The sequence below is a fragment of the Dermacentor andersoni genome, chromosome 1 (assembly GCF_023375885.2).
Source record: "Dermacentor andersoni chromosome 1, qqDerAnde1_hic_scaffold, whole genome shotgun sequence".
Classification (NCBI taxonomy): domain Eukaryota; kingdom Metazoa; phylum Arthropoda; class Arachnida; order Ixodida; family Ixodidae; genus Dermacentor; species Dermacentor andersoni.
Genome location: NC_092814.1, coordinates 204,058,959 through 204,073,361, shown reverse-complemented (window position 1 = coordinate 204,073,361; position 14,403 = coordinate 204,058,959). Strand labels below are relative to the sequence as shown.

The following is a 14,403-nucleotide window of genomic DNA, read 5'->3' as shown; positions in this document are numbered from 1 at the left end:
TTTTCGTCTGATGCAACCGTGATAATATCGGCGGCTCCATTGAAAAAGAGATGCGAACATATTTAAACAATGCCAGTTACGCGAATTCCGCCCTATTCCAATGGAGGCAACATGCCGAAAGGAGTGTCGATGAATTTACAGAGAAATACAACTAAGCTCAGTTCACAAGGTATAACCCAATGTGAGATATGCCGCCTCACAGGAATGTCTATAAGTGACGTCAACCGAATAATCCAAGCATACAGGGATGAAGATGGCCGATTAAAAGATGCAGCACTATCGGGACGACACCGATGCACGTCGGAAGAGTCCGACCTTCCTTATTGTTGCTGCAGCCGTTGCCGATCCTTTTCAGAGCCAGTGAGGAAACAATTAGAAGGCGCATGCGAGAGGCTGGTCTTCGTGGATTTGTCGCGGCACAAAAGCCACACCTCACGGAGCGCCAAAAACGCCGGCGCCTTGAGTTTGGCAGGGCACATGAGCGCTGGACGACTGAAGAATGGAAGGAAGTCATATTCTCAGATGAATCGACATTTTCATCTAGATGGGACCAAGAGCGCCGCGTTTGGAGACCATATATATCCAACAGCAGGAATTTTGTTTTCTTTCTGATATTTTGAGTAAAAACTCTTCGGATGCGCAAAAGGTATTTCATCTGTAAAGACCATTATCTATTCCCTTATTTTCGTGTAGATACGGGCCTAGGTACGTTTCCGAGATCTACAGCAGCGGCCGCTGTGCTGTCAACGCTTGGGGAGCAATTAGCAAAGAGGGCCTCGGTCCGTTAATCCGACTGTCCCCATCGTTCACAGCTGAAGCTTACTGCGATGTTCTGGACTACCACCTATTGCCATACGCTCTGCACGGGCCATTTAAAGATGGCTGCTACTTGTTCCAACAAGACCTGAGCCCCGTGCACACCGCCAGAGTTGTGGAAAAACTTAAAGCACATGGTGTTCGAGTTCTTGACGGGCCTCCAAAAGGTGCAGACTTTAATGTTATGTAGAACGTGTGGGGCATGATGAAGGAAAGTTTATCCAAGCTGAATCTGGAAGGGACCAGTGCCGACGAGATCTGCATGGCTCGTCATAACGCGCGAGTGGAAACACCTTGGTGAGAGGAGGGACTTCGTAGATGCGCTCTACGCGTCAATTCCACGCAGCATACAAGCTGCGCTTCGCGCGGACGGCGCATTCGAGATATTGATAGCGGAACATGCCAACCGCTTTAGACCAAACACAGTTACGTTTCGATTCTTTTTGTTTCCCGTGGAAAAAATAAGCCCAGTTTTCTTCCTGTTATTTAGATTTGCTATTTTCTCCTTACTATTTTTTCTTGCATTCAGCTCACACAGCCTACCCTTGATTATCATTGTACCTCTGAGCAAAAGAAAATGAGTACGAAAATGAGTATCTACGGCAACAAACGCCGACACGCGATCAATACTTAAGGATACTCGCTACCAATGGTGCAGATTCCGTGATTGATTGGCGCACAACATATGCGAACCACGTGACGTGGTGCGCCAATAAATGACTGAAATTCTGAAGAGTTCATTAGAGTGCGCTTTGCATGAAGTGACTTCATTTGCGTGAAATTGGCCTTCATGAACGTGCCGCGTTATTTCATTTTGTAAACTATTTTATTGCCACTATCACAGACACACCCGTTAAGAGAGTCATATAATACTCGAAATTGTCCTCGTATTACGAAGCTAGTAGTAACACGGATCGGCAGATAATTTAATAAGAACTAATACTTCGTAGGACAGGCTAACACGTTTGAAAAACAGGCAGCGATGCCGTTGTAGCCAAGCCGCCTCACTTGCACGTAATCACGCAAAGCGTTGCCATCTCCCAGACGCGATGCAGACCATGGCGAGTATATGCTGCAAGGAATCCACAAGCCTTTATTTAGAGATTACGGTGCATGCTGTTCTACAGACATTCATTCGCCCAGCCCCATTGCACAATGCTAAAGGGCACCTAGCGTTACCTTTTTGGAGCAAGACAACGCCAATCTAGATGCACTAGGGAGCGAAACTTGCTCGCTAGGGAGACCACGCATGCGCAGATATTGCCTGTATTTATCCGCCGACGCGCTCCGCCGAGCAGCAGCTGCGTGTCGGGCGTTCCGAATTATTCTGGGAGCACCTGTACGTGTAGCTAAAAGCGTTTCAGATGGCGTGCACGTAAGGCACGTAGGCTTTTCACGTTTGCGTACGTGAAGCCTCTACGTACGTGCAACTAAAACTGTCTAGTAACGTCACGAAACTTCAGTTTTGGGAAGGAATGCGTCAGCCTGAAGGAAAAGAATACACCGACAATCACGATACTGCCTAATGTGAAATTTGAGCGCAGGACATGCGCAAATAGCGCGCGTCCTGTCGTCTTTCTTGTCCGTGTGAATCCAGCGATATGACCTCAATTACTGCGACGAACCAACTAGCCCAAAAAATGTGCGCTCCTGGATTTCAATTCCAGATTTGTGGGAAATCAGGGCCATGTAACGTGTATGTAAAATTTAAGGTCTGTAGGTAAATTGCAGCCTTTGTTGAAAATTACTACAAGGACAGTTACAGAACTTTACACGGGTATTTTAGGAGAAGGTTTGATCAATGTCTCAAAAGAGCTCAACTTCCCACAAAGTTGATATTTTCATGGAATACGGGCGCTTCTTATTTGTGGTGCGTGGGGAAAGTTTCAAGGGCGTCGGTTATTACATCGGTTATTACGTCGCTCTGCAAAAAAAAAAAAAAAAAAAAAAACTTTAGCTCGTATGCTCCTGTCTAATTACATATAAAAGAATTCGTTTTTTTTTTCGGCAACCACTGCACCAAATTTGACGAGGTTTGTTGTATTTAAGAGACAAACTAAAAATATAGTGACTGTTTGTTTTGAATTTTCGGTTTAAGTTGTTAATTTTTATTATAAACTGTCAAAAATTGAAAATTTTCAGGAAACGAAACGATCAAGTTAACAACTCTGTAACTCAGCAAAGAAATGGTACCACAATTCGGTGAATTGCATATCATAGTACATCTAAAGCGGACAAAATTAATATGTTACACATAAATCTCAAAATATTTAGTAATATAGAAATACAGCTTTTGCAGAACCCTTGTACACAACGTAATAAATTCTCGTAACATATAAAACGACAAGTCAAATTTGTGCGTTTTTAATAATCATCCAATGGATGTCGCTTACACAACCGCGATATCTGTTCTTGATGCAGAGATACTAATTTATAAACTTCGTGCGTCTATTTCTTTCGAACTTGTGAATTGTTTAAAATTCTTTTAACAACATTCAGACCATAACCCGAAATTCTGCTTCCAACAGTCACTAGAATTTAAGTTTCACTCTCAAATGCAACAAATTTCATTCAAATCTTTCCTAGGGTTATCTCAGGAAAGCGTTTTCGTGTTTTACATGTAATTGAATAGGCCGCATCGGAGTTGGGCCCGAGCTAAAGCTTCCTCTTAAGCATGTACTTGAAAGCGTTATGCATCCTTTATTCGCAAAGGTTTCCAATGTCCAAGGAGAACTGTACATTATTTCGTGTTCATATTCAGTGGTAATAGGGTTCATGGTAGCGCAGATGTGGGGACAAATTTCGATGTTTCGAGTGTAATTATAATTATCGGCAATAATTACTCAATACATTTCTTTTTGCCTGTTTTCATGCATTCCACGAGGCACGTATTAGTCTCCCCAATTGTCAACGGCGAACTAAAAAAGGCACCTTGTTTATATTTGGTGAAATGAAAAGGAAAATGTTATGGGTTATGTGTAAGCGAAATATAAGGTGGATGGTTTGGTCACAGCCTTTGCAGTAAATTATGTATTGACCTTCTCCGTAGAGTTACAAGTGTGCTTTACGAACGGTGCGTAACTTAGGCTGCTTCCGGCAAATAACTCAAAGTGCCATCAACGTTACATTTGAAGAAGCTGGGGCAAACGTAATGGCCCAGGATATATGCGAAGTTATCTGCATGTGGTTAAATTACAGCTTTTGTAAGCAAAAAATATTTTATGAAGTGCTAAAAAACGCTATGCGGCCATTATCCGCTACATTAGTTCATTGTAAACTTATTCAAAAGCTTCCTGATATTCTAGCTGCATGGATAGCAGATTATCTTTCCGATCGCGTGCAGTTTGTTTCACTTGATGGTTCCAACTCTAGCTGTCTCCCCGTTACACACGGTGTACCCCAGGGCAGCATTCTGGCGCCATTGCTGTTTCTATTGTACATTAATGATATCGTCACCGTTGTCACACGTGCTACACAAATTAGGCTTTTTGCAGATGACTGCGTCTTATATAGCAAAATATTTGCGTTGCATGACCAAACTGAACTTCATTTAAGTTTACAGAACATACAAAAATGGTGTGGTGAGTGGGGCGTGGCTTTGAGCAAAGGTAAAACGGTCGGTCTTCGCATGACACCTAAGAAAAACCCACTAAAACACGAGTGCACGCTGGCCTCTGTCCCGCTAAAGCAAGTTGAAACCTACAAATACCTAGATCTAACATTCACTAACACCCTTTCTTGCAATTTACATATTAACAATATTTGCTCTTCTGCTTTCCGAAAACCCTCTTTTTAAGACACATGCTCAGAAATTCACCTGCCAGCGTTAAATTACTTAGTTATCTCACTTTTATTACACCCAAACTATAATATGCTAGTATTACATGGGATCCGTGCACTAAACTAAGCACTTAAACAAATATTGAGAAAATTCAGAGAAAGGCCGTTCGTTTTATCCGTTGTACGTTTAAACGCACCGATTCCCCTACACAGCTAATGGTCGCAAATAATGTACCCCTCCTCCATACACGGAGGCACATGCTTCGCCGGAATATTTTACACTCGCTCATTAATCGCGAAATGTCCCCAGACCCCGCTGGATATGTAACCCCTCTATCCACAAGGCGCACACGTCACGATCAACCAAATGCGCTCACACCCTATTTTTGCCAGGACATATACAAAATTTCTTTCTTCCCTCGCGCAGCATCACCGAGGAACTCCCCCTGCCGCACTTACTAGCTAATTTTATAAGCGAAGTACTTTTTCTATGCTGTGTGTGTATATAACTGTGTTATTTAGTAACATTTGCTTGACACTTGGTCATTTTCTGTATTTTTTTGCTGTTTTTATTATTTACTACATTGAGTTCCTGGAGTCTTGCAAGGACCAAATGTTGGTCTGAAGTATGTTATAAATAAAAAAAATAATAAGTTCCCACAGTCCCAAGAAAACTTTACGTCACATCGAGTTCATATTTGATGAAAATTGGGGGCGAGGTATGTGTCATGTGAGGGAACACTTTTACGCTTCTGGTTTAATTAGGAACTTTGCTGATAATCACTGAACACTCTTCTACGCATATATATTCCTGCTTGTCTCCAGTGTCTTCTATGGTGTCTTCAATGAACTAAATGAGACACCTTGTTCAATACGTGCGACATAAAAGTGTTTTTCCAAGCATGAAAGAAGCTCGCGATCATACGCAAAGTGCGTCGAGCGGTCAGTCGCATGGCAATTTTTCGTGTATTCGCGGGCTTCTTTCGTGCTCGGAAAAACACTTTTATGTCGCACATATTGAGCAAGAGAAAGCTGCAGCGGGAGTTTTTCATGTTGCTCTACAATTTTCTCATTGGCACTTTTCATCTAATTAGAATGCTTGAGAAGTTGATTAGCTAATTAAGACTAATTATGTCTCAGGCGGAATGCAACAACTAATCTCAGTATCTCAAAGCGACGGCAAACAACATTGGCTTGGTTCGGTCCGGATAACTGGCATTTGCCTATTTTTTAGGTTTCGCTCAAGTTACGTGGGACACTGGGTATGAAGCGATTGCATGCCCGCCGCATGCGTACAACCCATCGCGAGCGTCTTTCCTATAACGAATATTTATATTTATTTAGTATAGGCAAACCAACAAAAAGCTGCGCAACATCATCACGTCCGCGATCAGGAAATCTTACAGAAAATTTTTAACGACCATTGCAAGACTATCGTTCTTGCAAAAAAAAAAAAAAAAGGAATGCTGCAACTAGCGACAGATATTTGAACCTCTTCAGTGGTACATAAGTGACGACAATGAGTATTCAAATGGTGGCGTGCCATTTAAATGTGAATGGCACGTTGTTGCAAGTTTCTTCACTGAAGGTGCAGTTTCAAGACATATTGGAGGACGCTTATGCAGCATGAGATGCATGTTACCTTCAGCAATAATAAACAGAAAAGTTGTTGATTCTTCATGTTTATTTATGCTTAAAACACTCGTGCTCAATTTCGGCCTTTTTTAATTCAGGCTATCTCATGAGAACATTTGTACATAATGGCTTCTTGAGCATTACTGGTAGGAACTCCACTGCAGAAAACGAAACTATAGATGGCAGCTTACAAGGCTACTGTTGCCGCGATGAAAACTGTCCAATGTATTTATGGTGCCCATCTTCTTCGTTGCACTCTCCTTTTCGGCCTTGGGGAACGTTGCGCCGATGTGCGGCAGTATTTCTTCGGAACCGAAGACGATCGGCAGCTCGTCGCCGGCTGTACTGTCGCTTTTCGTGCACCGAGTCTTGAAGAGGAGCTCCGTCATTCTGCACGCTGGCGCCTCGCAGTACACGTAGAGCAGGTAGGTAAGAAGAAAGCCCCAGGTGAGTACGACCATGGCGAAGGACGTCTGCCAGAAAAGCCAGATAGAACGTCATGGTTAACTGAAACCGCAGTGAAAATACTTACCGGTGGCCTGAAACGGGAGCCGAATTCACACAGCTTTTAAATGCTCGGAATTCTTCATCATAGTCCATACGATTTGTGTGTTGACACTGATCAGTGCGAACCGGATTTTTTTTCCCTGCGCAACGATAAACGGTTACAGGTACTTCTGTAGGTTGAATTGATGTACGGCATTATGAACGTGTCTGTAGGCACGTGGAGAAATAAAAAAAAACGCTCTTTTCAGGGTTCAATTCCGCGTCTGTTGCCTGCCAGCAAGGAGTGCAGCGGCAGTGCGGGGGCTTGTTGTTTCGACATAAAAGTGCGTAGAAGACGATGTAGGGATGCCTAGATTTCATGGACATCCTGTTTGAAACGAGATGTTAGATGATCTCATCCGGTCGTTATTTTTACCTTCTAATGGGTTTATTCTCCGTCCCCGCAATCTGTAGTTTGTGCTAATAAATCGGCGCATCAGCGTTAAGGCAATTTATTTCCATAATAAATTAATGTCTTTAAACTCTTCGCGTTTCGTGCCTTTACGCCACCTGTCGTTTTCTCCACTGCCAATTCAGTCACGTCTGCTTGCTATCTTTAATTTAAAAGGCTTCAAGTAAGGTGACTGCGTCTTCATTTACCCCTGAATAGATAATACAACATGCTAACATAAAACGTTTAAGAGATCCTGCACTGTTTACCTACTCTACGCGTCAATAGTAGCCGACCAGTGGCAAATTTTCAATATCACCTCTTGCTCAGGCATTTTATCTGGCCTAGAACAGTACGGCACTGCCATTCAAAGTATCATGTAAGCTTTCTCTTTTGATTTCATGCTTTGCTTTTCAGTATATTGTTCCTTAGCTGGCTTGCTCTCAATTGTTTCTACGTAGTGAGACACACTGAGAAACAGCCGATTTGGTTACATTTGGAAGCTGCGTTAGTTGGTTTTCGTTCAACATGGCGGACAGCGCATATGACGGGACAAGAGATATGTTTTAACTGGACAGACGTGCTGTTATCTCTTGTCCGGTCGTCTGCGCTGTTCGTCGTGTTGAACGGAAACCAACTAACGCAGCTTCCAACTCTGACCAAATCTGCTGTTTCTCAGTGTGTCTCTGAAGTTACGTTGTACGTCCTTTTCCCTACAGTTGTCCGAGCCGTTAACTTAAAAGTTACAGCTTTGTTTCTCGGTTCTTTTTCGCCCCTGTGAGTCTACGTTTCCGGCGGTGTTATGCCGGTACCCAAATGTGCCGAATGCGAGACTCGCTAACAGAGAAGAAAGAAGCCATTGGTGCGCTTCTTTGGCTTTTTGTACTAGGATAAATATTCAGGCAGTTAAACCTGTCGAATGTACTGCGAAGTGCGTTGTACTGGTGGCTTTTTTTCTCCCCCGCGAGAATGCCTTGAATCATGGTGCCTTGATTGTTCCGTGCTCGTTTGTTTCTGGATATTTCTGCTGGCTGCAATTAAGTCACAGGATCAAAGCGGAAATGTGAAGACATAAGCGCGCAGCAGCGGCCACTCCTAGCGCCGCATGTGCAATTAGTGACTGTCGAAGAAGTACCCTGTTGAGGTCTAATTGGTTCATACTGAACAAGTAACGTACTGCGCAAATTACAAGAAGGGAAGAACACAGGCTTTCCGCCAGTGCTCTCTGCGCAGTGCGAGTTACTTGTATAGTGACTGTCGTGCGCTTGTATGTTTTTTTTTCAGATGCCTGCTATTGACGCTGCGATGTTATTTCGTGCATTGCTAAGGCGACATCACTTCTTTTCGGTTTCTGGAGTAACAACAGAACGTTACTCTTCACAGGTAATTAGTACTGTTATTTTTTTTCTACAATCCTATAATACTAAATAACAACCTGCTGCTCTAGTCCCTCCCACCCCTGCCTCACAAGTTTATCTGAGTAGTGTCACTTAAAAAGAGATTAAAGAGGAATATTAAGTTAAACTGTACAGGTAAACTGATCTTCTACAATATCAAAACAGCCACTCCTACAATAAGAGAAGGCTTGGTAAGCTATATGAAAAGCGATGGACTATAAGTGACGATGTGTGTGCTGTGCAATGTGCTCTCTCTCTCTCCCTTCCCCATCTTTCATCCCCCCATCCCGCTCTCATGTGTAGGGTAGCAAACCGGTTAAGCTAAACTGGTTAACCTCCATGCCTCTCCTTCTCCACTTTTTCCTTCCTTCCTTCACATTCAAGGGTGCACCACCACTGCGAACTTTGTGCACGTGCTCGCTTTACAAAGCGCACTTTGACGGGGCCCGCTATAATGTAGTTTGCTGTTTATCGTTAAAGAAAGGTAGGCATTCTATTTCGCACGAATAAAAGACCCAAGATATAGCAAGCTTCGAGAACTTTTCCCGACCCAAAATGGCACAAATGCGAAAACATACGGTGATGTTCCTAACGTGAGAACCACGTGCCTGTGCTAAGGTTTCACAGAGTAATTCAAGAAAGAAACGTCTGACCATGATTTTGTTAGTAGTAGCACTCGAACGTTCACCGCCACGTGAACAAATACAGCGTTTTGAAAGAATAGTTTTACCGCCTAATCTGATGTACGATTGGTCTAGAGTCTATTGCCGCCGTATTACCTACATTACCTCAAAACTAGCATTAGGTGTTTAATTCAGAGAAACTTCGTAATTCTTACTTCAGCGTAATATCTACTCTGTCTCTCTCTCTCTCTCTCACGTTTAAACGTACTTTTCAGTTTGTTGTGCTATTCAATATCGCATTGTTGTATATATTTCTGTAAAACTTCTTCACTGTATTTGGTTGTATTGGCGCATACGTGTATGTATACATCTTGATTATTTATTCGTTTCAATTTTATTTCATGCAATATTGTATTACTTTCCCTCGATGCCATAATCCATAGGATGAGCATCCGTGCACCTAAATAACTAAAGCAAATACAATGCAATTGACAAAGCCCCTAACTTTAGTGTCTTGCAAGAGCACGCCTAATAGTAAATCTACTTCATAGCAGTCATTTTTTTTTATATACTGACACTTGGGTTCCTTATTGCAGTTTTCGTTTCTCGCTGAGCCACAAATTATTGTGCAAATCTTGCAACCTCCTCTGTGTAAAGATAACGCAACTTCAGACGCATAATGTAAGCACTCACCACGAAGAAGTGCGAGAAGAACATCCGTTCCCTCGAAATGTGCAGAGTGAACTGCATGAAAGGCATGTGCACGACGTACATGCCAAAGGCCAGCCTGCTGAGGGGACGAAGGGCGCGCCAAGAGAGTAAGTAGGTCACGAAGCCTGTGGGATACCAAAATAAAGTAAAAAAAAAATAGTGAGAGACAGCAACGAAAACATTTTTGAGATATTCACTTCAGCAGTACCATTATCGGTGAAAAGTGTTTTTGACCGCATTTACGGCGAAACACGTTTCAACAAACATGCGGGCCGGTAGACCTCGGGAGCAGGTCGGCTGTATATATGCTTGAAAGAAATGACTCCCTCGATTAAACTCTTAATTATTTCCCCAGGTGATTTTCACATGTGTTCATGCTAGAAAAGAGATAAAAAGATAAATTAAGGGCAGCCATATTAATCAAGGCTGAGGCCATGTTGGGCTAATTTGCATTACTGGAAGGGAGAGAAAGGAGAAGATGTAGCGAGAGCTCTTCATTAGCTGGCGTCAAGCTTATACGTTGCAGCGTGACAAGCAATCAGGACAATCACGCTCCTTTTAACTTATGTTTAACATCACACTTCTAGACCGACTAGGAAAAGTGATATGCAAAATAGCGAAGGTTGCGATACTGCAGTCATTCTGGAAGTGGAACGTACCCCATCGAAAGCTATGTATCTCGAGAGGTAACTGCTTCCATTCCTAAAGGAGAAATTGTTTTGTCTAATGCGGAAAACAAAGAAAGCCGGACATTTGTTGTGCTAGCTCGTAATAAAGCAAAAGAAGCAACGTATCACTAACGAGCATTCGATTGTCACATTGTGCCCGTCGCCTGCCTACAGGGGGAAGTGGCGGGCATTTGTGAATAATCGACCGTGGTTTACGACTCCCTGCGCGCTCTTTCCCCATAGTGAGCGTGAAATACGAACCAAGTTCAAATAGTGGTGGAAAGTCTGTTGTGGTGGAAAGTTTGTTACGCTCGCGAAACGAAAACAGATTTCAGTACAATTTGAGCAGGGGAGGATGTCAAGATCCCCACATCAAGTTCAAGCGAGCGTACTGAAAAGAGGGGTGTAGCTGGGGGGGTGGAGAGTGCAAGGTGGTTTTTGCTAGTTTTTCTTTGTTTAGTTTTAAACGACATGCAATATTGCAATAGTACTCAAATGCCGCATAAGTAAGTAGGGAAGCCGCGAATCCATCTTTATTAATTTGTTTATTTTATTTTTCAGACTTTTAGTGACACATATATGCAGGAGACCGTGGAATCAGAGTGATTATGGCTCCTACTTCTCGCTCAAAGAGTGCATGCCCAAGTTCGGTTGGTTCAAACAAACAGAACGAAACAAAGAATAACAAAGGAAAATGTTAATTATAGCTGGATGAAGTCGACGCATTGTTCATAGAAAGTTGGAGTAAGCACTTTGTACGTCACACCAAACACAAATAGCACAGCAAGTAATGACAATTCCTAACAGCACAAATCAAGTAAAGAATTGTCACAGTCAGTTCACATTGAGTTTCAGTAAGCCCCATTGCAGCACAGGAGTGTGCATGTCAGAGCAGTTCATACAGAACCCACATCGCTGTAATTGTCAGTAATCTTTATCCCTTCAAGGAATTCTTCATTCTAGAGTCTCCTTTTCGTTTGACACTTTCATTACGTCTGCCAAATATTACGCCAAAATTTAATTATTTGTGCTTCAAGGTCTTACTGCAGGTGTAGTCAGGGTTACGGTGTGTTTTGAAGGAACAAATTGAAGTTTTTAAATGAAATTTAATGTCTTTTAGAAGGGCGTCTGAAGAAGAACTTGCAAAGTCAATGTTCTCCCATTGAGGAAACAGATCTTTTTTTTTTTTAAGATGAATTTCGCGGTCTCATTCCCTAAAGTGTGCCATATCTCTCAATTTTTGTGCTAGAATAGCTCATGTGGGAACACGCCAGAACTTAAACTTTGTGTTTAGAGCTAAACGTAGGGAGAGATGATGGCTTTATTCAGAAACTGGAGATATTTGTCTGGCTGACGGCCGGGCATGGCTGCTGCACCTTTTCATTGACAAATATGATATGTAAGCAAAGGGCGTGTAAGGTAATGCAGAGCATTTTCAACCACCGCGAAGGGTCTTTTCGGAAATTCTGTTGGCAACACTGCCTCGCGCTGCTTATCCGTAGAGCGCGTGAAGGTGGCATGGGGCGGATAGTGCAGCGGTAAAGGTGGAGAGGTAGCGCTACGCTAAAGCACTCTGGCATTTCGCGCGACAATGCGCGGAGGTGGTTCTTACCTCCTCGCCCCGTGGCACATGCGAAAGTGACCCAGGCCAGGAACACGGACCACAGGATTCGGTCGAAGAACGCTGTGCACAGCTTGCCTAATTCGGTGGTCGGGGCAGTGGTTCGGTACCAAGGCCCTTTAATGCACATGCAGCACAAGCCACTGGCAATGGCGAAGCACCACGCCGCCTTTTGCAACGCCTGGAAGAAGGTGGTCACGAACGAAATACAATTTAATATAATTGTTCTGCAATTGTTTTGCATTGTTATTATTATTCGAGACGTAGTGGAAATTCGCACGCGGTTGTGCACCGTGGCAAGGAACATGGGCGCGTCTGGGGGCCTGCGCTCCAAGCAACACCGAATAGATGTGAGCGCCTCTTAAACTAGCGGGCAAGGAGGCGCATAGAGAGAATCCCTGATGCCGGCAACCACCTGCTGTGCAGTTGTTATCACGTTTACGCTGCGACGAAGTTAGCTTTGCACTGATGTGCTTCGCTAAAGAGTCGATTAGATTATCACACCTCATAATATACGCGCACGAGCCGCTGAAAACTCAGGTGTACAAATACCTAACCGAATGAAAGTGACGAAAGAGAAATAGCGAGTTAACTAGCGCACTGCTGCAAAGCATTCATGTTTTGCACCACCGATGGTGGCGCGGCGAACAGCGTTACAATTATTGGTCGTCAGCAGGCGAGGGGACTACTTGTCACCGCCCCGTTTCAAAGGGGACGTCAACGCATAATAATAATAATAATAATAATAATAATAATAATAATAATAATAATAATAATAATAATAATAATAATAATAATAATAATGTGCGATTTCAGCAAAAGTACTGGCACTTGTCTGCTAAGCTCCAATCGGAATCAACGGATATTCATTCGTTTGCACCTGCTCTCAGTACATGCGCGCTTAGTATTGTTAAATTACTCTCGATATTACTTTTCGAGGGCTAATATTATAATACTGAGGCCTGCAAACCTCACATGAATCACAGCACAACCCCGTTCCCCACGCTCAATCGCAGAACCGAACGCCGAATAAGCTACATATACAAGCTTTGAAACCGAAGTACTACCTCATGGCTCAGTGGCAAGATGCATGGTGCTTCAACTAAATCGTGTGCAATTAAATATACTATGTGCGCATTTCACTTGCAATTCCACTTATTCGTTATACATAACTGAAGTCATTTTTGCTGCGTAATATATGAAAATTTCACTGACAGTGGTTTATTCTAAGTAACACCGAGATGTATCATGTTTAGTAGTAGTCAAGCGTACTTCAAATTTTTCTGCAAAGAAATCTCATCACTTCTCATTGCAGAAGTTATTGTTAGGGTGGCTTGGTAGGCTGAAATGATTCTTTTAAGCTGAATTCGCTCTTAAAGCTTCAAAAAATCGTAAAACACTATAGTTATAAGTGGAAGAAGAAAAATGTTCTGTTAGTATGCGAAGCATACTAGCCTTTATTTTAGTTGTTGAACCACTGTTTAGCCTGGTGAACTGCTGTTGCTTGGCTATATTTGGTTCGGCTAGACGAAGAAACAACTCATGCGTTACTCTGCTTATTCCTGCTCTGCTCCGCATGCGTTACTCTGCTTCAAACCAAGCCTTACGGAACACTGTGCACGTCGCTTGGCAAGCCGAACTTCTCGTTCTTCGGCCGTTTCCGTGGCACTTTGTAACTTGCGCTTTGCGGTCTGACGAGCGGCCCTTTCCTTTCCCGCCATCGCGCTATACAACTGGCCTCGACGAGAGCGCGCCGCTCTTTTATACAGCTGTTATGACGCCAGTGCCCTAGCGGGAGGAACGGGAGTTAGGCCGCAGCACCGGCTGTGCGATCGCAGGCGAGCGCAAGAGTTGAGCCCGGCTTGCAGCTGTTGTGACGTCAGTGCCCTAGCGGGAGGAGCGGGAGTTAGGCCGCAGTACCATCTGTGCGACCGCAAGCGAGCGCACGAGCTGAGACCCGGCTATGTAGCTACGCGGCCGCAAGCGAGCGCACGAGTTGAGCCTCCGCTTTTGCAGCTGTTATGACGTCATATGGTAGCTACGCGGCCGCGCGCGGCGCAGCAAGGAAGAGCGTGGTTGTGCGGCTAGTATGCTTCGCATAAATAATTTCAACGTACAGTGCCGACACCTCCTACACTAGTTTTGTCGAGGAGGTGTTCACAGCGCGCACAGAGACGACCCACAAGGACAATATGGTACATGCACACTTTTTAAT

General features: G+C 43.6%; 1 protein-coding gene across 1 annotated transcript in view; it reads right to left on the bottom strand.

Moving 5' to 3' along the window:
• Positions 1-6,262: 6,262 nt before the first annotated feature.
• The window catches only part of LOC126547025 (nose resistant to fluoxetine protein 6-like), a 41,471-nt gene continuing 33,330 nt past the window's right edge, over positions 6,263-14,403 (bottom strand). Inside the window, exons 11-13 of the mRNA XM_050194844.3 lie at positions 12,180-12,369; positions 9,882-10,024; positions 6,263-6,704 (exon numbers count right to left, since the gene is read on the bottom strand). Of these exons, the coding sequence (XP_050050801.3) occupies positions 6,405-6,704; positions 9,882-10,024; positions 12,180-12,369 (633 nt within the window). The 3' untranslated portion in view covers positions 6,263-6,404. The remainder of the gene's footprint in view (positions 6,705-9,881; positions 10,025-12,179; positions 12,370-14,403) is intronic.